This window comes from Doryrhamphus excisus, linkage group LG9, assembly GCF_037039965.1.
Source record: "Doryrhamphus excisus strain RoL-2023G ecotype Guam linkage group LG9, RoL_Dexc_Guam_v1.1, whole genome shotgun sequence".
Lineage (NCBI taxonomy): Eukaryota > Metazoa > Chordata > Actinopteri > Syngnathiformes > Syngnathidae > Doryrhamphus > Doryrhamphus excisus.
Genome location: NC_136365.1, coordinates 8,599,202 through 8,625,329, shown reverse-complemented (window position 1 = coordinate 8,625,329; position 26,128 = coordinate 8,599,202). Strand labels below are relative to the sequence as shown.

The following is a 26,128-nucleotide window of genomic DNA, read 5'->3' as shown; positions in this document are numbered from 1 at the left end:
AAATAGCTCTTTTCATAGTAAAGGTTGCCGACCCCTGTTGTAGACTAATCAATTTATTTAAGATTGTAAATAAATATGTTGTCATATACGGATATTCAATACATACAGTAAATCTGTGTGAGGCAATAAAGAAGCTGAGGCAACTTTTATGTATAAAACATTTTAATTATATTACAATGAGAAAGTACACAATACCTTCAAGTGTTTGCTAAAACGTAGCCAGCACCAGGTATTCGTACACACAAACATGCGCGCACACAAACACACACTCACACACATACACACTCATAGTCTCACAAACAACAACAAAAAAGGAACTTTATATAACATCTTCTGAACGCATAATACACATCTGCTAAAAGGAACATATTCACAGGTCTCTGGCACAGAACCCTCCCCTACTAACCAACTACTCCTCTGTTCCATACACACCTGTACATATCACAGGTGTCTTTTCATATATATTTATTATATAGTTAAATCTCTACAAACATTGACCTAAAGCCTACCTAAGTACTTAAAGCTATCTGGAATTACGAACATGAACTCACAGTTCTAGTCATCGGGCATGGAAAGGTTTGAAAGTGACTATGTATTTGGCAGGAATAATGATTTGACAAGCACCAATGCACAGTAGGTGTTTCTGTCTTTCTCCGCAGCCTCCTCCATCATCAGCATTACATTGTGCTTTTGTGTTAAATCTCTGTGCAACAGCTACACCACAGCCATGGTCATGCCTCGCCTCCCACCCCCTCCCCCGTCCCCATCTCTCCAGAGGCTCTTAAATCACCCCGCTTGGAGCTTCGACATCCAACAAGAACGCATCTCTGAGGGCTTTACAGCAACAGTCGCTGATTAATAGATACAATCTCTACTCTTTTTTTTAAGAAAATACATTTTCCAAAAGGCACATTGTTATTAAGATTTTCCATAGCGGCTAGCAAATGCATACAGTACAAACTAAATGGTACCATTGGAAGTCAGCCACTCACATTCTAACAAGGACTATTAGAGCCACAATGAAAAGACAACAAAAACACTGCAAGAAAGTTGGAATTTTATGAGAATTAAGAAAATGTTGACATATTTGGAAAATAAAGTTGTAATATTACAACAATAAACATGTAATATTATGAGGAAAAGGCCCAAAGTGGTAATTTTGTGAGTGTAAATTTATACTTATTACTTATATACTCATTTAACAAATTTTCCCCTCACTTCTTTTTTCTCAGAATTTGAATTTTTATCCCCAAAATTTTAACACTGTTTCCTCTTGGGATATTTTTTTTCCCTAACAATTTTCAAAAAAGTTGAAAAAAAGAGTTTTTCCTTGCAATTTTACAAATGTTTCTCATAATTAAAAAAAAAAACAGAATTTGACAACTTTTTTCCACACAAATTTCAGATTTTTTTCCTCATAATTGTAGTGTGTTTTTCCTCTTTTTTCACTAATTTTAAAGTGTGTCTTTTCAGCATGGACCTCATACTCCTTGGTACAGACTGTGTACGTGTCTAACACTGAATGATTTTGTGTAAAGTCTCATCACCAATGATCATCCCACTCGCTCGTCCATTCCTACAGGGAGGTTCTGTGCGAGAGAGTCATCTTTATGCCATTAATATAGTTGAACTCAGTTAACCAACAGGCTAAAAAAAAAAATGTCAAACGCTACAAACAGTCATGTACACATCATTGACATGAATGTAAACTGTCAATGACCACAAAAAAAAACAGCTTTTTTTTCATCTCTATTTTTTTCTTTGCCCTCCTGCAGTGTTTTGAAGAGAGTGCAGTTAGGAGGTCATCAAAAAAGAGTTGGTCACCATTAAATGCACCACAGAGTCAAAAAGCACAAACCACCTGGTTGTTTTCCAAAAAATAAAACAAAAACCCTCCCTGCCTTAAAAAAAAAAAAAAAAGCACACGGTGGTCATATTGCTGTGTCAGAATGGAAGGGTAACACTGATGGAGCCGAGCACCGGGAGGTCGGAGGATTAACGCCGGAAGCTGCCATCGGTTGAAATATTCTTGAAATCACTCCTCTCCCGGTGATGCCCACTCAACTAACACAAAGTCAACTCATGAGAAAATAAAATAAAACCAACAAGCTTCAAGCCTCGACAATTCAAGCCCCCCCTCTGGTGACCGTTGGGGGGGCTGACTAGAAGCTGCCATGGGACGTTACCAGTGTGTGGTTTTGTGTGGTCATGACATAGGCTTCACTGGCAGGTGGTGGTGGTGGTGGTGGTGAGGGTGGGAGGGTGACCCGGGAGGGTGACCCGAGAGGGTGCAGGAGCTTTCCTTGTGCAGCCCCTGCTGGTTGGAAGTGTTTTTGGCGCGTCACTTGTGATTGCGAGTGGATGGGTGGGATGAGGAATTGGAAAAGTCTGTTGGAGGGGGGGGTGCCGACCTGAGTAGGGACTGGACTGTGTGGGGGACTGGTTGGGAGGGAGGGGGGTGCTCACCAAGGCACAGAACACAGCAGGAGAGTCACTCATGATATAGAAATCTATACAAACACTCACCGCCCACCTCATTAAGTACACAATCTAATGAGACTGTATTAAACACTGCCTTTACAGAGATAATAATTGATTGTAACTGTCAGAGAGGACGTAGATGAAGAAGAAAAAAATAAACATAATATTAATAGGGAAAATTGTACTATGCCAAAAATTAATCGTTGCCAAGTAATATTAAAAGAAAAAAGTTACACACATTTCACGGACACGATTCGGTAAGCATGTGTTTCGAACAATTTGACACAGCGACACACTTCCGGTTGCTACCTTGGCACGATACCGCCTTTGCTAGCTGCTGCTCATCACCGTGGCTGATATTTTATATTTGTCAGCGCTACCGTGATTGAAACTACTACACGGATTCCATTGCTGCTTGTGCTAGTAACCATCCGTCGCGGTGAGTCAAGCTTTTGTTTTTAAACCAATATATCGTTAATTGGCACCATTCGCCAGACTGCACATTCAAAAGCATATCAAGCTAACTTCTAATTTAGCAGAGCTACAAATACGGGAGGCGTGACCCATTTAATGGCTGTATTTTTAAAACGGTCCAATCATAAAAGTTTATATTACAGCCGAACATGTTTCCAAAATGCCTAGAATTAATACATCATTTAGTTTGTTAGTTTTTCATATGCTATGGTGCTTTTACGTTACTTTTTTGATGTGCGCCCAAGTGGCAATGTAGTTTTGAATTGAGACCCCATTGAGTTGAATGAAATTGTTGCCTCACAACAACAATTAAAAAAGTAACCAACGGTAATATAGATGTATATAAATGACGTGTAAAAAGTCCTAACTGACAGCATTGTTACCTCTGTAAAGGTCTTTGTATTGGACATTTTGTATATTCATACATACTAAGTCAGTTTGTGTGTTTATGTGTGTATATAAATATATACACACACATACAGTATATTAATAAGTATGTATGTAAACACAAATATGTGTGTGTGTGTGTGTGTATATATAAACCACTTTTTGTATTTCTTTCAAAGAAAATATGTAGGAAAATAGAATACAAAAGGTAATGTGAGAAATAGAGTACACTGGCGATTATAGCTTCTTCTTTTTTTATGTTTGAGAACTTTTCTAATTTTTTGGTAAGGCCTGACATGATGAAGTGGCCCCTTTTTTGCAAAGTGTTGCTGCACAAAGCTTGCAAAAATAGCGAAAGAAAGCGACAGAAGCGCCTACTCCGTCAACAGTGACTGTCGTTTGTAACCTTAAAGGAAGGTTCGAGAAGAGAGGTTGATCGATCTTGGTTTAACTGAATGTAATTAGTTTAGCTATGAAATAGATACAAAATCCTCAGAGGATGGTGCAGAACTTGTAGCTTTGATTTGTTAATCAGGTCAAGCCACACACTCAAGAAAAGCATGAAAACATGACAGGACTGCATTTTTAAAAAAGTAGGGGGGGGGGGGAGGCACAAATCTCCCGTGGTGCCTCGTGGTCCACCAGAACCATTGAAACACTTGGAGGAAGCACCCTCCTCCTGCATGTTTTGCTACATCGGTTCGCTACTGAGGAATAGAGTTCCAAAAGGCTTGTTTTTTTTTTTCATTTGCCATAGTAGTCCATCGGCACCATATGGTGTTATAGTGTAGTGGTCAGTAGTGTGGAGTAGTGGTGAGGCAATAATCAAAAGAATAACCCACTGACTCTTCTCTGCTGCAGCTCTCTCACTCTTTCAGCTTGATTTTAGTCTACAAAGTTTGGAATAAATTTGTTAAAAAATATATATATATATATATTGTCGTGTTATGAAAATCATCAGCACTAGTCACATATGTGAACAGGTTTAGTCCATCTTACCTTGCCTTTCGTTTAGTTTAGCACAAAGACAGCGTACAGTATGCCATTTTCTTACACGTTCAGTAAGGGAGGAATTGAATCGTTTCTGTTATAGCGGTGCCTTGAGATAACTTCCACGGTGAATTAGCCCTATGGAAAAATACAATTTCATTTGAATTGTACAAATTAATGTATGGATTTTATGGTACTAGTGTTTTGGGTCATCTTTGCTACAACCAGGCTAACAGGTTGCCCTTGTCTCTGGTGTTAAGCAAAACGTTTCCTGGTTCCAGCGTGGGAACTGTATTGATCTTCTCACACTTGGGTGACTATTGCTGTAAATCTGTGGTGCAGCTTTTGAGGTCCTAAAGTTGTCTACTGCAGAAGTAGGGCTGGGCGATATTAAAAAAAATTGATATTATGGTTGTTTGTCTATATGTGCCCTGTGATTGGCTGGCGACCAATCTAGGGTGTACCCCGCCTTACGCCCGAAGACAGCTGGGATAGGCTCCAGCACCCCCGCGACCCTTGTGAGGAAAAAGCGGTAGAAAATGAATGAATGAATGAATGATATTTCTGTTAAGCACGATATCAAAAACAAGCATATCATGCATATAGACTGGATGTAATGCGGAGCTCTCATGTTTCATTATATCGCACCCGAGTGCAAGTGTAGTTAAAGCATCTGTGTATTTTTCACTGCATTTTTAGTGTTTAATAGTGCTTTAGTCGTACTTTCTTATTGTTTTTTTTGTGCCATACCGACCTCTTAAGCAAGTGTGCAGCTATGGATGTTCATCTTGTTACGTTTGTAACTTGCCTCTTGCTCAATTGTTTGCACTGGGGAGCCACTGTTAGCTTTGAGCACCCCCCCCCCCCCAGAGATGCGGAGGAGGAGAGGCTGCATAGCGAGAGCGAACAGAAGAAAAGATGCAATAAAGGTTGCTGTTTAAAGACGGCATCCACAATGTTTACCGTCTGTCGTCATGGGGAACATGAGATGGAAGTGCTAACCCTGCTGCAGCATGATTGCACTGAAGATTGAATTATATATTTTTTATATTCTTATTTGCCTTACTTTTGTTGAAAATATCGGGATATATATAAACAAAAACTAAATACATATATGGGCATGTGAGTTTTGGTCCATATCGCCCAGCCCTATGCAGAAGAAAACATTGGTGATTTGCATATTTTAAAGCCTTGTCTTCATAGTTGCCTCATGGCGATGACATTGAGCTTTTGTTATGTTGTTTTAAAACCTGTCGTGAACTGGGTGACACTGTCTAACATACATACAAAGACACACACACACACACACACACACACACACACACACACAGAGATTCCCAAATCCTGATTAACAAGTTAAAGCTATCCATCTCACTGCAGAAGTCCCCCACTGCTCTCCCTGAGCCTGCAAATACACTGACTGGCGGTGGATTGGTTTTGTGGGCGGGGCGGGCGTGATAGGACGGGTGTGTTCAGACAGAAGACAACAGGGTGAGGTAGGGTCAGTGGAATAGGGAAGGGGATGTCTGGAAGGCTTGAGTGGCATTTCAGCAAATGGGTTCATAGGGGGCCGCCTGTGTAGACTGCTCTGATGGAGGAAATGAGCGACACTGGGGGCTGCCAACAGTCACGGTGGTGGTGGTCGTGGGTCGTGGTGGTGAAGAAGCGGGATCATCTGGCCACAGGAGTCTAACAGTGGTGTGGCTGCAATCTGTGGGAATGTGAGGCTGTGTAACTGGTGTCGCTGGAGCTGCTTTGGAGACTGTAGTGGTCCTCCTCCTCCTCCTCCTCCTCTTCTACCTCAGGGTCACTGATGCTGTCCACGCTGTCTGCCTCGCCGGGGGTGAATTCCATACCTTCGATATCCACCTCTGCACACAAAAAGAATGGGTTAAAACAAGATTTGGCAAGCAAAGTCTTAAATATTGCATTGCATTTTCTGTAACAGCGGCCTGCTCTTTAAGTGATCACCAGAAGCTTTATCCAATTAAATAAATAAATGCCTTACTGCAATAAATGCCTCAGTAGCTCTGTTTTTATGCTAAACTAAAAACTGCAAAAAATGGATAAATATTTAAAGACAAAGCTTTGTGTTATTTGTTATTAGTACCAATTGTGACGTTACTGCTTCACCCTCCCAATCTAAGGAGGACAAAATGACATTACACTGATGCTCTACGAAAATAGCATAGTGGTATTCCAAGCTGGGACCCATGTGTTTTTATAGGAACAACCCTAAAGGTTCTACACACATGCAAAAGGCCAGCAAGACATCTACAGCCTGTAGCTTAAGAGAAAGCCAGATATCATTACGCAGTGTGAGGTGTTAACCTATTGACCCGGGCAATCACCCGAGGACAAGGTCGAAGCTAATTATCAAGTCACTAAGATCACTATGTGGTCCAGAGGTCAGTGGACAGCAAAGAGCAATGGAACTATGGTGCTGGAGCAAACGGTTGATGGAGTGGAAGCCCGTATGGAGAGGCCATCCGTATACAGTTGGATGAATATTCCAGTCAGCTCTCATATTGACAGATATCCAAAAATGCAGCCTGAATCGGCGTACCTTGCTCAGAGTCGGTGGAAATGGTAGAGCCCATGCTGTCAGTACGGATACGTTCCACAGTTCCTGACACCGACAGCTGCTCAAGGCGGCGTTTGAGGTAGCGGTGCTCTCTTTGCAGCTGCTCCTTCATGTTTAAAGCCTTTCTGTCCTGCTCCTCCAGTTTCTGCACATATGTACAAAAAGGCCATCAAAATGTGTTGGATCCAAACAAAACATGCAAAAAACTGTACTGGCCATCGAAATGTATGCAAATGAAGGTGATAACAAAGACCAAAACAAAGTCAAACAAGGTCTAGTTTTGTAATAACTATTCAAAATGATTGTCTAAAAGTAAAAAAAAAAAAAAAGACTACTTAATTGCATTTCAACATTGTATAAGGAAGTGGCTAAATGATCAAGCATAAATAAACTGCTTTGATAATGTTTTCAGTGGTGAATCAAAGAGCAGTCAACACTATAAAGCCTCTTTTGGAGGCAAGTCAACATCACGACAATAACCAGCACGTGATATCTCCGCAGAGACGGCACGCACAATAAACTAAACTAAAAATGAAGGGTGACAATTGAATTTTTCCCTGACCACATGACTGTGCTGCTGCTATTGCTCATAAACAGAATGATGAGGAAGGTGAGATTCCTCCGTAGCGTCAACAAAATTGACTGGTATTCGGAAGTGACCATAGATATGCCACTCAAAGAATGATGAGGCCACCACTATGCTAACTATGTGTATGGTGACCTTGGGGTGTTATTACTAACTATTGTGGGAAAGAATGGATGAACTCATCCTATACCTTCAGAGGTATACCTCAAATGTTTTGTCCATAGAAAGTAGGCGTCTTGCTTTTTTGTCCCCACATCCTTATCATACCTTGATGTGCATCTTGGCCCTTTTCAGCAAGCTCAGTGTGGTGTGTCTAGTGCTGTCTGGACCCAAAGGCACCAGCTTCTTCAGCTGCTCCAAGTACAGCCGTAGTTTGGCACGTCTACAAGCACACAACGGGAGAGTGAGTTAGCTAATATTGAGGAGCACAATAAATGAGAAGTTGTGACCTTGAAGACTTGGTGTTCTTCCCTTCAGGAAGAAAAATGTTTATGGAGCAAAGGAGATGATCAGGAATGATTCCTTGCAGACTTTCATACTTCAAATGCATGTGCCTGTACTTTTGAATCACTTGAAGGTTTTACAGTTTGTTTTCTCTTATGTGAATTAGGGATGACCAATATGGTCTAAAGTCCATGTTGTGATATACATTGCAGCTTCTTGCAATAATATATGTCATGATATAGTCCTTGCCTTATAAATTATAATAGTTAACAGATAGACACTGAAGTCGGTAACCCAGTTGTAGTCTACTGGGAGAATCTACAGGCAGCAGCCAGGAGCAAAAGTCATTGTGGACCAAAATTACATCCCTGGGAAGTTTCCTATCTTCTTGAACTACAGCCTCAGAAAACCCTTCATTCCTGCCAAGAGACACCCCCCTGCGCTCCCACCCCTCTTGGGCTAATGACCCCGACCAGAAGTAAACATTGCACATGTGCAGGTTCAATACAGTACTAGTGACGACAACGCATCTCCACTAATAAAGTCTTGTTTTTGTTTACATATTCTACATAACTCAAAAGGCTGCTTTTATTTGCAACATTTTTTTTAAATCAGCGGATAAACTCCCATTCTGTCCTTAGTCCATTCAAATTTGTTCACGAGGGCCTTTCAGTCCTCCATTAGTCAAGCTTGTCTATGAACCATGTCTTTGTTCAGCGTAAACCTTCCCCCTCATCTCTCGTTCCTTTGGCTAACTCCATCTGAACAGTAAACAAGCTCCCAACAATGGGAGGTCTCCACTGGCCATCACTGCAACTACAATAAACCTAATCAGGGAGATGAAGCTCTGCAAGAGAGGCTTCATATGGGTGAGTATGCCATAGTGGGAGCACAAGCGTGCTCCCTCTTGAAACAAGCACAGTCGTTTTCCTGTTTCATCTTCAGGAAGGGCGTTGCCTCTAAGACCTTTTCAAAAAGTTTGTTCCATTTTGAGGTCAGTCGGAGACCGTGAGCAAAGGGTCAGTGACTTAATACATCTTAAGCCCAGGTCAGTTCAGTGTGTTTTGATTTTGTCACGTAAAGGCCAAAGATTCAAAGAACTGATCCTGTAACACCCTTTAAACCGTCTTTACCTCTCTACAGGTGCATTGGTATTCGCCAGAAAGGGCGTGTGAAAGTTCTCTAGCTCTTTTATTTCTTGTTCTCCCAAGGGGCATTTGCAACAGCCCCTCACCCCCCCATACACACCCCACCCACCCCTTTGGTGCACTCTGCCAACACCAACACGCCCTTGTCCCATTGGAAAACAAGTGTCTTCAGAGGACATGGGCTGGGCTCCACCTCCAACCTGCCCCAGTCACAGCCACATGAAGCACTTGGACCTCCGCCAGGGGAAGCAAGCAGGAAAGAGCCAGGGGTCTGCAGCAGGAGGGAGTGGGGTGTTTTTCTGCAAGGGAGCAGGTCCGAGCGAGCAAGCGGATGGCTTTCTCTCCATTTGAAAAAAGGACTCTTTGAGTGCAGTGTGCTCAGCTGCACCAGGCAGTGCTCCATACACATCATCCAATTGGTAATTTGAGCCAATGGGCAAAATTCTTGCACCACCCCCCCCCCCCCTTCTGCCTCTCTTGTAATGAAAAACAAAAACAAGGCGTCGCCTCGTATAGTCTGTCTGACTACACATTTTCCCGTCTGAGAGAAATGCCATTTTTTGATGACTTACTCACACCACTCCTCACCTGTGTGTCAACCGCATAATTTAGCTGGTATGCAAAGACGAGAAATGTGCACAGATGCAGCCCTAAGGTGACTTTAACAATCAATGAGAACGTGACAAGGTTTCAATGATCAACTATGCGGGATATAAAAAAATCTCCGGCATAGAATTTCTCTCTGAATGTTCTGAACCCATGCCAGGGAGGCAGAATAGCACAGGTCTACATGGATATAGCTGAACTTCCCATTGCTGAGATCATCTTGTTCCTCTTTAGACAAATAGTTTCAGACTGTATTAGCAGCGCCTCTACTGGTCATAGCCAAGTACTCCATTTTGACTCAATTGACTGACATACATACCTCCATAAGACAGATTCTTAATAGGTGAATCCACTAATTATCATGCCCATTGCCCTTTTTTGTGTGTTTGTCACACTTCAGATCATCAAGCTAATTTAAATATTTGTCAATGACAACACAGCTGAAAACAAAATGCAGTTTTTAAATTAAGCTTATCATTATTAAAGCAAAAAAACAAAAAATCCAAACCCACATGGCCTTGTGTGAAAAAGTGATGGCCCCCTAAACCTAATAAGTGGTTGGGACACCCTTAGCAGCACAACTGCAATCAAGTGGTTGCAGGAACTTGCAATGAGGCTCTTACAGAGCTTTGGAGGAATTTTGGCCCACTAACATTTGCAGAATTGTTGTAATTCAGCCAGGTCAAATGTAACTACAGGCTTTTTCAGGTCATGTCACAGCATCTCAATAGGATTCAAGTCAGGACTTTTATAGGCCACTTCAAATACTGACTTTGGCATCTCTTCATAATGCATGTCCAGATTGTTATTATGGTCTTTTGTCATTATTATTGGAGTATAAATGTAAATATTCTTCAAGGGTGGCTATAGAATGTCTTGATCAAAAGCCTCAGTTGCTACTCTCAAAATGTAAACAATATTACACACAGGGGTGTCACAAGATCTTGCAGGATTAAAACATGACAAGATTTCTCTTTAAGAAAAAAATGTCTCATGGGCAGTTCTAAATTAATGAATTGATTGCGCAATAAATGAAATCTGAAGATTTCTGCCGGCCTCAATTTATTGCCATGTGCATGTGTGTCTGTTTTCCTCGTCTGGAGAGAAATCCATAGAAGAACAACATTAACTGAGTAAGCCCTTTTGTCAGGCATGCAGTCTTTTTGTCTGGGTGGGTGGAGGCGGGTCTGCTGGCATACACCCAGAGTGCAGAAAGGTGTAACGTCGTAGAAATTAAATTAGTAGATTGCAATACATTGTCATATATACTATACTGTATTTTGTGTTTTTGTCATTGCACTTTTATTTAAAGTAATGTTAAAATCTCCCTGTAAAAGCTAGCTCCTTCCATTGGAGACCTATAGTGTACATTAGTGTAGATTCTATGGGATGTTTAATGTAAGTCTTGTCCGACATCCAAAAACTAATATTGAGCCTCACATCACACTCTTGTTTTCATGTTGATATCCTGCATGCTAACTTTCAACAAGTCCAGGCAGAACCCCTGTCAAGCACAAGACATTTTGTTTTCTCTCTTCCTCTGTGCCTCTGTTGGAGAAAAGCTTCAATGCATTTGATGCATATCTCTCAGACAGAACCCGGTCAAAGCGTCCCTGACAGCTTTCTCCCAGCACGTGTTCCCCTGCTGAGTGACACACTCACTAGTTTTCTTCAAAAGTGCACAGCTAATTTGGAGCGGGACAGGAACCCTCCCCCTGCTCCCCTCCCTCCATTGCCTCACTCACGTTTGTTATTCCCAAGTCAAGCCCTGGTCACGCTATGTTTATCAGATCAAACAGCCGTGCAAAGTGTGGCACCATAATGTTGTGTATGTGGAGGGAAGCAGACAGATTGCACCGTCTGGGGCATATGGTTTTGAATCACAGTTTCCAATTTAGATCTTAATTGACTTGATTTTGGGGTCAGAATTAATGTTATATATACGTTTTACAAGTTTTAAAGAATCAAGGCTTCACATGAGTCGTATGTTTTTATAATGCCCAGACAGTTTTTTAGTGACACACGTGCTATAACGAATAATAGCTCTAACTTCAAAACAAAAACACTATTATTCCCCTGCATGTTTGGCTTAAGTCTGCAATTTGATTTGCCCCAGAGTGATGTTTGAAAGGAGGCAACCACCTGACTGCACTCACGTGCAGAGTACCACAGGAGGATTTGTGTCTGATCTCTGGCCTTCTCCATCCCCTCCCTACCCCCACACCACCCGCCCCCCCTCCATCAGAGTGCCAAAACAAAGCAAAGGAAGAGAAAGGAAAAGGGAACTCAAAAGCTGCACGTTGCTAAAACTGAACTGACTTACTGTCCAAGGTTACGTGGGTACAGATCGGGCCGTTCTTACAAAGCTGCTCATAACCTTCGTAGAGAACACAAGTGACCATTTGAAATTGTATGTCATACGGCATATTCAAGGATACCGGAGACCTGCACCACTAAAGTAAACATGACATTGTTCTGGAGAGTATTTCAACAACTGTTCTGAGCACGACCCATGGGCGCACAAAGGGGCGCAGGATGTGCAGAGGACAACCAGTGCAAACAACAGACCCTCACTTACTCACTCGCTGTACTTCTTAATGAGGGGGCTGCAGCCCAGCAAATTCCTCAACCCAAATGCAGAGGAATGAGTGGCTTGACTGGCCCACGGCCAATCCTGCTAAATGAAGGTCAACAGTCATCAGGACCTCAATTCCAGTGTTTCCTCACACTGCTAGTAGTTTTAGAGAGAAAAAATTCAGGCCTCTGAGGTTGAGGGCTAAAAAAAACAATGAAAAATAGCATGTTTTTGGCATGAGAGCTGTAAAAGCATCCTCCCACTTCATGCCCCAAGAGGTGATAATGTGTCACTGATTACAACAAGAGGCACAGTTCAATTTAGCACACCATGTTTTGGATCCCTTATTTAGATTATGTGTCCAGTGCGGGCAGGATGGCAAAACCTGTGTCAGCTATGTACCGAAGGTAACATGACCATCGCAGCACAACACGTGTATTGAGGACAAAGGACAACAATGGTCTAGAATTAGCATTCTGTGTTCTTTCTTCCTCTGTTTATGAGAAGAATTCTCATGAAAAGCCTGTATCTTTACTTTATCATTTAACATAAGTTGATTCTCCATGTTTGGCCTGCTTAGGAGTGAAAGTGAAACGCCTAGCGTGAGTGTGGGTCACCACGGTACAACTAGTACAATTTGGAGTTGCCACTGTGGTGGTTCTCCACATCTGGCTGGCAGGTTCTTGGTTTGCACAGAGCCCATATGGGAAAAGGAGGGGGCATGACGTGGTGATGGATCCTACCCGGGGGCAAAAACATAACGACACACATATACAGTGGGTCTTTCAGCAGCCCCTCATCTGTCTTCTTCTCAACCTGCGGCCCTATGTTTACATTTAACTCCCATCTGATGTGCTGTCTCGAAAAAAAAAAGTGGCACAGTGGCTCACCATGCATCCCACGCAGACAAAAACACTCATGCACACTCGAGGTGCAGCGTGAGAGGCCTTTCTCACCCTGATATGAAATGTCAGTCACACGAGACAAGACAGACGGATATGAACCCCCCCATAAACACATTCGCCTGACGGCAGCAACATGACGCTGGGACTCATATGACCTGTGCATTGACACGCAAGCAGTATTACTGCACTGCAACAACACTAAGCAGTCGAAACTGAAGAGTGGTAGTATTTCAAAAGGAGAACTTCAATTTGTACATGCTTGGGAATACCATGTGAGTGTAAGTCATTTGACTTTTGTGAAACAATCCTCGTGTGAGCGTGGATCATTACAAAATCTCTTCCTCAGCACAGGCCACTTACACTTGCGTTAACAGGAAAACAGATGTCAAATAGAACTTAAATAGAAGTGCGTGTGAGTAAACAGACAACGAATGAAAGAAGAGAAGGAAGCTAAAGAAAGGTTTCCCTGTGTCTTGGAATTATTTCAGTACAATGTCAAATGACAGACTTGGACAGTAATTGGCTTCCGCTGTGTGCGCTGAGAAGTACGTGTTGCACATGTTGGACGGACTAGCAGGGACAAGTTCAGAGAGCTCCATAAACACATTCCCCTGACACTGCTTTTATAAGGACGTCCTGTCAATGATTAACACACAGGAATCCTGTGGCATGACAGAGGGGGCTCAACGTTGATGTTTACTGTAACACAGGATTAGAACGAGTGAGCTGGGCGCCACTCTATGGGGGAGCTGGAATAAACTTTAGGTTTGTAAGGTAGATCTAAGACACATTTTAAACACATTGGCATGTTATTTGGCATTTTGGTGCTTTTAAAAAATCTTCCATGAGATGGATCATACTCAACGAGTAGTCACTTGGGAAGGTCGACAAGGGTTGTCCTGGGTTCCCAAATGAACTATGTTCAACCCTAGGAGGTTCCACAGTGTTGTATATTCTTGTGACTACATACTTTTCAAAACAACTGCAAATAATATGTGGCCGTTTCAGTATTGTCAGCATACAAGTGATGAACTACCATGCACAAATGCTCCCGCCGGCAGCAAAAGCCCTCTCTTACTTAACTCTGCATTCCAGCATATGTGTGCATACTCTGCTGACCTGAATTTCAGGCTGCCTGCTCGGCACTCAGCAGCCACGTCCCGCACCTCCTCCTGTCCTTCCCTTCAGTAATGCTCAAGAATGTTTCATCCAAAGCAGCCAACTTGCCTTCCTCCCTGCTGTTAACCTCATGTGTTCTTTCATTGTTTTCCTGGCTCTTGCACCTTATTAAAGTGCAAACCATGCTTTTCCCCCCATTTTTATGAGCATCAGCTGCTTGGCGGCAGTGAAACCGCCAAGCAGCCTTACTGACACAGAAATATCATGTGCCCTGCCCTGCCCTGCAGCGGTGACACCTGAGAGGCAGCAGCATCTACGTACCTCAATGTAAATGCTTGTGTGCATCAACCTCACATAGCCCAGGAGCTAACACCAAGGTAAACACGCCATAGACAGTAAAAGCATGTGAGCTGGTCCTCTCAGTGGTTGCAGATGGGCATGACTAGAGCAAGACGTGGCGCCTCTAAGCGGATAGTGACCTTGGGGCAAAGGAATTTCACAAGTGACTTATAATGTTGACCTTTCGCTGCTTTTAATTCTTTCACCCCATCAAGATAATGCATGTTGTTGATGCAACCTAGCTTGGTCCCACAAAATTGAGAGCAGCAGGCTGCAATGCATCGTTAGAGGTCAAGTCTTTTCTTTTCTAAATTACTCATCCTTTTTCTCCACAGGAGAAGCCATGCTAACCGCTAAGACAGCTTGAATATTGACAGCTTTAATGTCCAGCTGGAGCGTAAACTGCTATGAACAGGGAATTAGTAATTAGATTTTTTTTTAAGTCTAGAGAAGGGTTTTTCATATTTTTCATATTCTCATTCTGATTACAGATAAACTAACTCAGTGGGAAGAAAAGTGGGGGGAAAAAGTGACTTGTTTGATGGCTTTGCTTTGTGTACTGAGCGGCACTATAGAAATGCGTGTTTTCTACACGTCCGCCTATTAAATTACAGTTCACACTATAAATTTCACACTATAAGGCACACTCAGTAACCTTATGTGTGCACCGAGTTCCAAAATCTGTAAAAATGTTGTTGTGTGACTTCGGTGATTGACTATCAGACCATTTCACGCTGACACAAGGACGTAATACGTACGCTGGCAGCGATAAACCAATCAGAGAACATTACATAATACGTACAGGACGTATACTTAACCTCCGCCACGCCTCTGGTAGGTATACTACTAATATGCTGCAAAACAACATTGCGCCCATATCTCCGTTACTGTGAAAAACCAAGTTGGATGCTTGGGCTAAGGTATCCGCTGTAACTCGGAGCTTTGGCGAAAGCTGACATCATTGCTGAACAGCCACCCGATAACGAGACTGACTCCGACAATGATGTGAGGGAACCTGGCAAGTTTGATGGCGAAATCACCCAGCTGTTCAATTCAGATAAAGTAGATTAGGATTTTGATGGATTTGTGGGGGAAGATTAATTTAAAAAATATGCTGAGTGTATTGTTAAATAGTAGAATAAAGTTCAACTAAACTCACTGTTTTGCTTCTGTTGCCTTTTTTGTTTGTTTTAGCATGTGCCCCATATAATACAATGTATGTGTTAAGTAGTCATATTAATAAATATATTACACATTTACAGTATATATTTAAAAATATATTTTATATCTTGGGACTTGGTCACTGTAAAAGTAGCTCTCAAATGTGAGCATCCCCCATCTTAATAAAACAGCTACACAGACCAACGACACTCACAGACTCAATACGCTACCACATACAGTACATTAGCATCCAAAAGTGAAGCCTTTGTAACCAGCAACCTGTTTTGAAATGGTTCTATTATAATTTACATGCTAAATCAATTGTATATATATATATATATATATATATATATATATATATATATATATATATATATATATTGACATGGTAGGAGCCTGAAATGTATATCACAATATGGCTTTAAGGCCATATCGCCCATCCCTAGTAAACAGTGTTAGGCTGTGTTGTATTGTTTAATTAGCAGCGGTAAACTTATTTTTACACAGCAGTTAGGAAATATAAAATGTCACCTAAAACATTGCCCATATGAATGGTAAAGGTTTTATAATTATTCCACTTCATTTCCATTTCATTTTTTTTCCTGAAATGGGGTGTGTTGAATGAAGTGGAAAAAACAGGAACAATATCCAAATGCACCCCGTAATGCTTCTCTACACCTCTTGTAAAATAATATAAAAGACATAAAAAATAAATTAGTATACGTCATCTTGGCCTCAGGGAATGCACTCAGCACGTACGCAGGCATTTTATTTACAAGTAAGTGCAGCTGCAGTTCTTTGTTGTGTGTGCAGCTGCATGACATTTGAAGCAGGATGCTCTGGGTTTTATACATTTGCATTGCACGCTCCACTAACTAGTATGGCATACCTTATTTATTAAGATTGTTAATGCATTGCATTATCGGTGGTCTTCTTTCTTTTTGGGCTTTTCCCTTCAGGGGTAGCCACAGCAAATCAATCTCCTCCATCCAACCCTGTCTCTCTCACACCAATTACCCTCATGTCCTCCTTCACTACATTCATAAACCTCCTCTTTGGTCTTCCTCTACGCCTCCTACCTGGCAACTCTAACCGCAGCATCCTTCTACCAATATATTCACTATCTCTCCTCTGGACATGTCCCAACCATCTCAGTCTGGGTTCTCTGACTTGATGTCCCTCTGATGTACTCCTTCCTGATCCTATCCATCTTGGTCACTCCCAATAAGAACCTCAGTATCCTCATCACTGCTACCTCCAGTTTTGCTTTCTGTCTTTTCCTCAGTGGCACTGTCTCTAGACCAAACAACATGGCTGGTCTCACCACAGTTTTGTATCAGTAGGGTATTGGTATTGTGTGTCGTTGGCACCACACATAGCATATAGTTCATTACTGTGACTGCAGGTCACAAATTTATGGGGACTTCTTGTGACAGCGTGACATTTGAGCAAGTTAAGTATAAAGGCCACATGTCATAATGAGGCATAGAAATGTTAAAAATCTGTGTGAGACCTAAAATGGCCTTAACTGCATTCATGATGGCGACGCATTAAAAGTGTCTGGCCTGCCACCTTCCACATAAACGCCACATCACAAGAGAGGACTTATACTGCTACAAGAGGGGCAACTGGCACAGATGAGTGTTGGCATAAAGACCGGATAACGGCAATAAAGGCACTCTGTGAGAGAGCGGGGGAACTCTGCTCTCCCTCTCCTTCCTGCCTCAGGTATCTGCTGACTCAGTAACTTTTATGGGGCGAAATAGAAAGCTGGAATGAGGAGACAAGGTAACAGAAAAAGCAGCTGTGGCCTGTGGAGAAAAACTCCAAAAAATAAAAGGAGGCGGAGTGACTATAATGCCATAACTCAAAGACACATGCGCAAGGCTGGCTTCACTCAAGGGGAAAAGAGCCCCCCCAAAGCCAAATAAGTCATTCATCACAGCTGGGAGTGGAAGACACTGGGAGAGTAAATTTAATTAGAGGGAAGCTTACAACATGGCCAAGTGCTCCTGTGCTCATGAAGTAAATTTAAATGTTAAGTCCCACAGTTGTTGCACAGTTGTCACGCTTGGATTTACAGATGCCATGATGTGACCGGTTAAAAATGAAGAAATTTTATTTCAAAAAGTAAATCTGTACATTTAATTCATTTGACAGATTTGAAATCCCCCCAAAATTGGATGCCATCCCAGAGTGGACCTTTTACATTCTGCTGCATACAGGCAGGGAAACACAAATGTTGACAAACTTTGGACATCCTGCTTGTTATGTTTGCTCGTCAAAATGAAACCAAGAGCAAACATGGGTGGAGATAAAAATAAAGGCATAATTCTCTGGGTCAAGTGAGGGAAATATTACCAACAAAGCTGACAATCACCTGCACGCGAGTGGACTCACATTTCCAGTCAACATTCTGGAAAAGAAAACTTTTGTAACTTCATGTTGTCTTAATGTCACAAGAAAAAGAAGGAAACGCACCGTGGTAGATCTTAAGTCAGAAATAGGTAGAGAAGTTAACAGAAACAGAAGTATCGGACCGAAAAACGAAGTAGGTATCGGTGCCACATATTGGTTCCATTGCTTCCACACCAGCAAAACAACACTTCCTCACCACTTACACTTATTGCAAGGTGCATCCACGAAACACCGGCATTCTGAACCTGTTTTAAACCTGGTATTTCCCCATGTGGGACTAATGTAGTGGTAGTTTAACTTCACCAGACTTGGATATCAGTTACCAATTCATACTCATTCATTCATTCATTTTCTGCCACATAACCTCACGAGGGTCGCGGCGGATGCTGGAGCCTACTCCACACCCTACTATTTCACTACACCCTGGACTGGTCGCCAGCCAATCACAGGGCACATATAGACAAACAACCATTCACACTCACATTCATACCTATGGATAATTTGGAGTCATCAATTAACCTAGCATGTTTTTAAAAATGTGTGAGGAAGCCGGAGTGTCTATTCATATTGGTGAATTTAATTATTGAAGTACATACGTTACTACTTGCATGTCCCAAAATTCTGTTTGGACAAAATTGGCATGAGTTCCATTTTTTTAAGCACAAATTAGGCACCAGCATCGTTTCAAAAGTACCAATTTGGTGCCGGTGTCGGACAAAATGTAAACAACACCAATGCTAGAAATAGGAAGGAAGCCGCAGCTTTTTGGTGAACTATCTAACCACATCCTCAGGCAGGCCGCTGCAATGACAAGGGTGAGTGGATAAAAAAAAAACCCAGCAAAGTCACCCAAGAGATGGTCTAAAGCTAAAGTGTCACAGCTGCACTCAGGCTGCAGCAGATAAGCAGGTCACATCAGGACGCACAAGCCTGTCAAATGCTGCTGGCACCCGCCCAGCGTCGCTCTGATAACAGGACATAAATATGAGCTGGGTGCCTCTGAAACAGCAGCCAGCAAGTCTGCGATTAATAATGTCGAGAAAATATTTGCAGAAACACCTTGAAGCAAACACTGATGCTGGCCTAAAATCTGCATTCCGCCCCTTCCGACTGTTATTTTTTATTGAAGATAGATGACAGGTTATATTTAAAGGATATTTCAACTGTATACACACCTAAATAGGTTCTATTTTGTATAGGCTTGTCCAGTGTGCTAAAAAAAAGCTAGTTTTGTGTTTATTTGGCTACATTATTAGGACACATGCTAAGGAAGTTTGCATCTATCAGACTTCCCTCCATCACCTTGTCTACCATGTCAACATGAGCACAAAAATAGCTCAATGTGACCAAACAAAGACAGTGAGTCACGACTTAAATAGCAGCGCCTCCCTGGAGTGCGTAGTGGTGGCGTGAGGGTCAGGAGGTTGCATTTTTTTTAACAAACGATACTAAGCACTGCAGCAGATTAAACTTTGAATAGATGATCCAGATCGGCCAGATACCTGAAACTGGTTGAACAGGAAATCTGATGACTGACGATGTTTAGTTTATGAATCAACAGCCGACTGACTAGACCAATTGAGAAGTCACGTTGATTCTTTTTTTTTTTTTATCTTCGACTGATCAAAGAATGCTCACCCTTGCTTTAAGTATAGTATAGTATTTGAGAACTAAGAAATTGTTCATTTGCTTCCAAACTGCAATAATGTTTGTTGCCACCATTTGTAATTTCTTTACATGCACTAAAAAAGTTATTACAGAAATTCAGCTGAACCTACCTAGCTTTTTAATACACATGTAAACACACCTAGATCATGCATGTACAGTACACACACAGTCCTCTTGCATGTACAGTATACGCTCCAGAGTAAAATTCGCACCAGCCAAAAATGCACATTGAAGAAGAATAAAAACATATTTAAGTCGAACTGGACTATAAGTCTCTCCCCTCAGCCATCTCTGTGTGGAATTTGCATGTTCTCCCTGTGTACATGTGGGTTTTCTCCGGGTACTCCGGCTTCTTCCCACATTCCAAAAACATGCTAGGTTAACTGGCGACTCCAAATTGTCCATAGGTATGAATGTGAGTGTGAATGGTTGTTTGTCTATATGTGCCCTGTGATTGGCTGGCGACCAGTCCAGGTTGTACCCCGCCTCTCGCATATATCAGTCACTCCGAAGTATAACTTGAAAGACCAGCCAAACTGTGGAAAAACAGTGTGACTTATAGTCTGGAAAATACAAATATCGCAGTTAAAAATAATTCACTGCATAGCAGAATGTTTTAGTCAGTCAAAGCAAGGCCTCACAATGATGATATTTTTCTATTACCACTGGGTAGCACCATAACCACAAAAACCAAAGCACATTATTTAAACATACAGTAACCCCTCGTTTATCACAGTTAATTGATTCGTTGAATATGAATATTTTCATAGAAATAAGACTCTCTAAATATGACTATAACCATTAACCATTAGAGTCCTCTAGACAACAAATAACACCCCTATAGTCTCCTTTATCAGAGAAAATAAGCCATCTAAGACATAAGTAAGACTCATGCTTGTGTGTGTTTCAATAAATGTCTTCCGAACATGTGGACAGGAAGCGACATCTGGGATTCAAACTTCAATTTTAGCGACAGTCTGTGTTATTGTTGTGATGATGATGACTGTTATTATTATGTTTATGTTCCTGTTTTGAGATGAATAATTATAGAATAACCATTAAAAAAAATTAAGCCGTAAGCAATCATCTGGTGCTTGCTACTAGTGAGACCAAGTGTTTTAGTTGATTTACAACATTGTTTTGCTTGAAAATGCTTAATTTAGGCTATGGTTGTGACAGACCATAGTCAGCCACAAAACAGTGATCATTTATTTGTTACTTAATTTTTGAAAAACTACAATAGAGTTAGGGAGCGATGTTTAAGCAATGTAAATTTTTTTAGATTTTTTCATTATTTATATTTTTGATTAAAAAAAAAAACTTGACACGTGGCCTCATAGACTCATAGCAAAAGTGATGATAAGGGAAGTGACTCAACTTAATTTACTGGCATGTGGTAGTGTGGACGTCACACTGCTTTTGTACCTAACCACACCCGTTGTCGGACATGAGGTAACTGTTGTGTCTCAACATCTGCAGCGTAATCACACTTCTCCCTCTCGTCTTAAAGTGGAATATGCCCATACATGTTTGTCTCTGCTCGGCACGTCCACGCGCAGACATGTGACTAGCTAATCCCTCAACGTGGATGACTGTGTCACATACACACACGCAAACACAAACTTGACCTCACACCCATTCCAGCCTCTGCTCACATGCTGACAGTCACATCAGCTGTTTCCTAAATCCTCTCAGCCAGACATTTTTAAAAAGGTAAATGAGAGCACCACGGGTTGACCTTGATGCAAAGAACCAACACAATTACTTGCAGTTAACGTCACTTCAGTTCTATGAATACTGTACTTATTTCTTGGTATGTGACCGTTGGCCTTCATAAGTAGACAAACAAATGATTGAAGATGAGACTGAAGAAAAAAAAAAAGAAAGCACAGTGGTGATATAGATATTTGACTTTAACAAGCAGGGATCACCTTAACACTTTTCGGAAATAAACACCAACTTAGAAGAGAACAATCGCCAGGTGTGTTTTCCATCTTCTCAATTTGAAGAAATAACACAGACCCCACTCACTCACCTCCCAATGTTATTTTGGGCCAGATTAACACATTGCAGTATCCCTTTTCTTTCCATACAAGGAAGTGAAACGGAAACAGATCTCATCAGCATGACAGCCTCTCTATGAGAGCTTATCATCTTTTTTTTTTTAATCATCTTTTTTTTAGACATGAAAATGGAATTGATTCAATCTATAACCTATGACCTCAGTAAAAAGCACCTGGCTTCTACCTGCAGACAATTTCTCCACTAAAGTATGTTAGGACCTCACAGCTGCTGGTTCAATACACATACAAACACACACACACAGAGACAGACAGACAGACATGCAAACAGATATGAAAAACTAAGATGCGGCCTTACCTGTGTTTCTCCAGCTCATTATGTGACGATCTAAAAAGAAACACACAAAAGACAAAGATAAGCTTCTGGACAGAGCAAAACATCATATGAATATTTGCATGGTCCATCCTCTATTGCGCTTATGCTGTTAGGTGCGATGGCCGGACTGGAGCCTATCCCAGCTGACTGAGAGTAAAAGGGAGACCATACCCTGTACTGGTTGCCAGTACAGTCAATTGCAGGACGATTATGAACAGGTCACTGAATGGGAATCAATCCCATGCCATCTGTATGTGAAACACTACACTGTGTACATGTTTGGGCGATGTGACTTAGTGGTTAACCTCTGTTTTAGAAGAACGTGCATTCTGTCAAGCTTGAAATTGTCCGAATCAGCACAGTATGCCCAGTTGTAATGCTTGGGGTCAAAATTGAACATTATATTAACATGGAGGTACACAGGACCCTGCCTTGCCCATACAAACAAGCAACCTGCACACAGTGCCGTTGTTGCCCACACGCTGGCCAAACAGCAGTGTGGATAACAACCCTTCCCTCAGACGTCTGTAGGCCTAGATGCTGCAGAATTCCACAGCGTGTGGGCTATTCCGAGGAGCGAGCAGCCCCCACCGCCCACCCTATTATGATATGCAGGGAGGGGAACAGCAAGGGCACTGAAGGCATGTTGTTGATGAGGCTGTCATGGATACCGCAACAAAAAACAAAAACAGGGACAACAAAAGTGTGTAGTGGTGGGTGTGTGAGTGAGTGGCAGATACACAACAAGCCCGTTCACATTTTGCAGCCAATTTGAGAGTGCCTGTGCTGGCTAAGCAGTGATTCCCACAGCTGTGCCGATGACTGCAAGGCATCTGTATGGCCGCCACGGGGTGAGAATGGCAATAGCGAAAATGTGCTGTCTGAGTAAAATCGTCATTGTGACCATCATCATATGGGAGGCTGACTGAACCCTTACACCGACCTTTAACGGTTAACACACACCCCTTTATATGTTTTGTAAAATAATGGCTTGCAAATGATATCCAGATAATAACTTACCATCACCATTGTGTTATGTTACACTCAAGGACAAATCAAGTTTAAATAAAAAAAAACAACATACTGCACTTTTTGACACTTTTGGGATATGTTTACATGTAGCTTTGTAAAAAGTGATTTTGGAAAGTACTAGCGATGTAGTCATGACAATGATGATGAAAATGATGTAATATGCATGCCGGGCCACTAGACGGCGATGGCACTCACTGATATATGTGTCATATGTGAAGAAGTCTTTGTAAGTAGGGAATACCACTTTGACGGTATAGTCGCAGAGTAGCTACACAAATGCTACTACGGCAATGTGGTCGGCCATTGTTTTGGTTTTGTTGTGCTCCCAGACTGAACACTAAACATACATGTGTACGTCTTCCAATTTACACTGGTCTGTATTAATGGTTTATATCAATTTGACAACCGGTAATTGGCTATTTTAGACCATGTAAATGAAGAATTTGGGGGGTTAAAAACTGTTATATTTGTAGACAAGCTGAGGATGCGTGACCCCATTAACAAATTAGTGCACTTTAACAATTAAGAGCTTACTTATTGATTTTAAAGTGGCACAATTCTAGGGAATTCCTCCACACCGTAGTGTACGTTGTCAGTTAAAAAAGGGAGGGAAAAGCAGCTCTGACACAAGAGGCCAACTGGGCTGGTGTTTGTCACAAGTGTGTACTGTAGGTGTTTAAGCCACCACACCCACCTGCCACATCCCCATGCACACCCCTCACTCATACACACACACGCACACACATTATTGTGTTATCCTGTCAGACAATACCAAAGGAATGTGGAAGAGCGTAGACGGTAGGACAAAGTTAGTAGATTAAAATGTATTCAACAATCAGTGGATTTTTTGCTGTGATACCATGTGATCAGTAATATAAAAATAATAACAGGAATGATATTATTGTAATGATATATTACAATATATATATTTTATTATTCAAAATTAAGTAGTATTATGAATAATAATACTACTAAATTTTGAATAATAAAATCAATATTAAAATAATAAATCAACTTTGGAAATTGAAAAAAATATTTAAAAGGTTTATTGTAAGCATCATAACAATAGTGATATTATAACTATAATTATAAATACATAATTAATTATTGTGTTTATTATGTAATCCTTGCATTAATGGTGGAAATAATGGGTCCGTGCCTTGTTGAAGTGAACATCTACACATGAATTCAATTTACTTACAGTTTTGAAAGTATCTTAAATGGTTGGTTGAGGTAGCTCAAGTTTAAGTTTAAAGAAAGGGACTTAAGTCATAGTTAAGTAGTGGAGAAACACAATTACCGCACACACCGTGAGGAATGTCAGTGTGCAGTCACAAACAAGCACTAACTTTGTATGTAAAACACTGTGGCGTGGAAAAGGGTTGAGTGGGTGTGTCTACAACAACAAGGGACCCCCACGTACTTCAATTTTGCATGCACATAAAGCAGAAAACACACTAACCACACCAGTATGAGCATGAGTGATGCATGTGGGGTTGCAGAAATGAAAGTATAGCTGGTCCAGTCAGTGCGGGTCCTGTGACAGGGACATGGCTACGTGTGCGTGTGTGAATTGCGTGCATGTGTATGAAAACAGAGAGGGAGTGAGAGGGAGCTGTACAGTTGACAGTGTACGCGTGGCAGTGTTTATTAGAAACCAAAACAGAGTGAGAGCCCAGCCCAGCCCAGGCAGCAGAAAGATGGCAGTGTACAGGAAAACAGCAACTCCTCCCCCCCTACCTCCCCTCCGTCCCTCCCTCCCTCCCTCACCCGGACTGGACCACTGACACTAACATGCGAAGGAGAAAGAAAAAAAACACAGTAGAGGAGCAGGTAGATTTACCTATTGTTGTGACTTTTTCTGTTTATTGGCGAGGATTTCGTCTTCTTCCTGGAGAAGTCGCTACTGTAGGGTAAAACTGAGGCATAACCGTGCTCTGCCTCTATGGAAATAGAAAATGACACACATGCATTTCAGCAAAGTGGAAGCAAGAAATGAAAATATATACATGAGCTGTTGATGATTCGCTGTCTCTTTAAAAAAAAAGACATTATAATGGATGCTATGTGTTATAGCAATGTAACAAGCTGATCCAAATGGGAGCATGAACGCAACCGATGCATCCAGTCATTGTTAATAAAATATATTAGTGTAAATATACAGCTCTTCAATTATCCAATTATCACCCTATTTGCTCTACATCCCATTGTCTATACACAGTGACATCATACCTGCACCACCAAACTGTCGACTCAAACTTCATGTTTTAAGCCCGCAGACAAGCTAATACTTCGACAGAGTAATAATTACACTGCTAGTAATCGCTGTCATGCTGTCAATTTAGCGCAAAATACCTCTGTCTCTTCTCTCCAAGTACTCTGCAGCTTCCAGCAGAATTAAAAGCGAGTTAAGTTCCATCTTGTTTTGTCTTAAAAATAGGAGACAGTATATACACCAGTTTACATAAACTGTTGCAATGGAAATGTAAAAAAAAAAAAAAGGTTTCAGTCCGGTGTACGTACGGCGATATAATCAGTTCTGACTCTTTGCGACTCCAAACTCCAGTAGCAACAACCTACAGAGCCTAACTAAAAGTCGGCATAGTGAGTGATGGCAGCATTATCCAATGGAGAAATGAAAAGGGTGGGCTTTTAGTGTACATTTGAACCAATGAACGGACAGAAACTTGTTAGCGTGGGATTTGATTGGCTCAACAAAGTTAAAGTAATCGGGGACATACCCTAGCAACAGCCCGCCTGCTTCCTTGTGGTGGGGATGACGTGTGGAAAAGCGACGTGTGATTGGCTGCACGG

General features: G+C 41.6%; 1 protein-coding gene across 1 annotated transcript; it reads right to left on the bottom strand.

Annotated features, from left to right (window-relative positions):
* Positions 1-144: 144 nt before the first annotated feature.
* Positions 145-25,904, bottom strand: mxd4 (MAX dimerization protein 4). Its single transcript, XM_058074996.2, has 6 exons — positions 25,670-25,904; positions 25,158-25,257; positions 22,265-22,294; positions 7,770-7,884; positions 6,899-7,061; positions 145-6,203 (listed from the first exon to the last, which is right to left on the bottom strand). Exons 1-6 carry the CDS (start codon positions 25,731-25,733, stop codon positions 6,022-6,024), a joined length of 654 nt encoding a protein of 217 aa, XP_057930979.2. The 5' UTR covers positions 25,734-25,904; the 3' UTR covers positions 145-6,021.
* Positions 25,905-26,128: the final 224 nt, after the last annotated feature.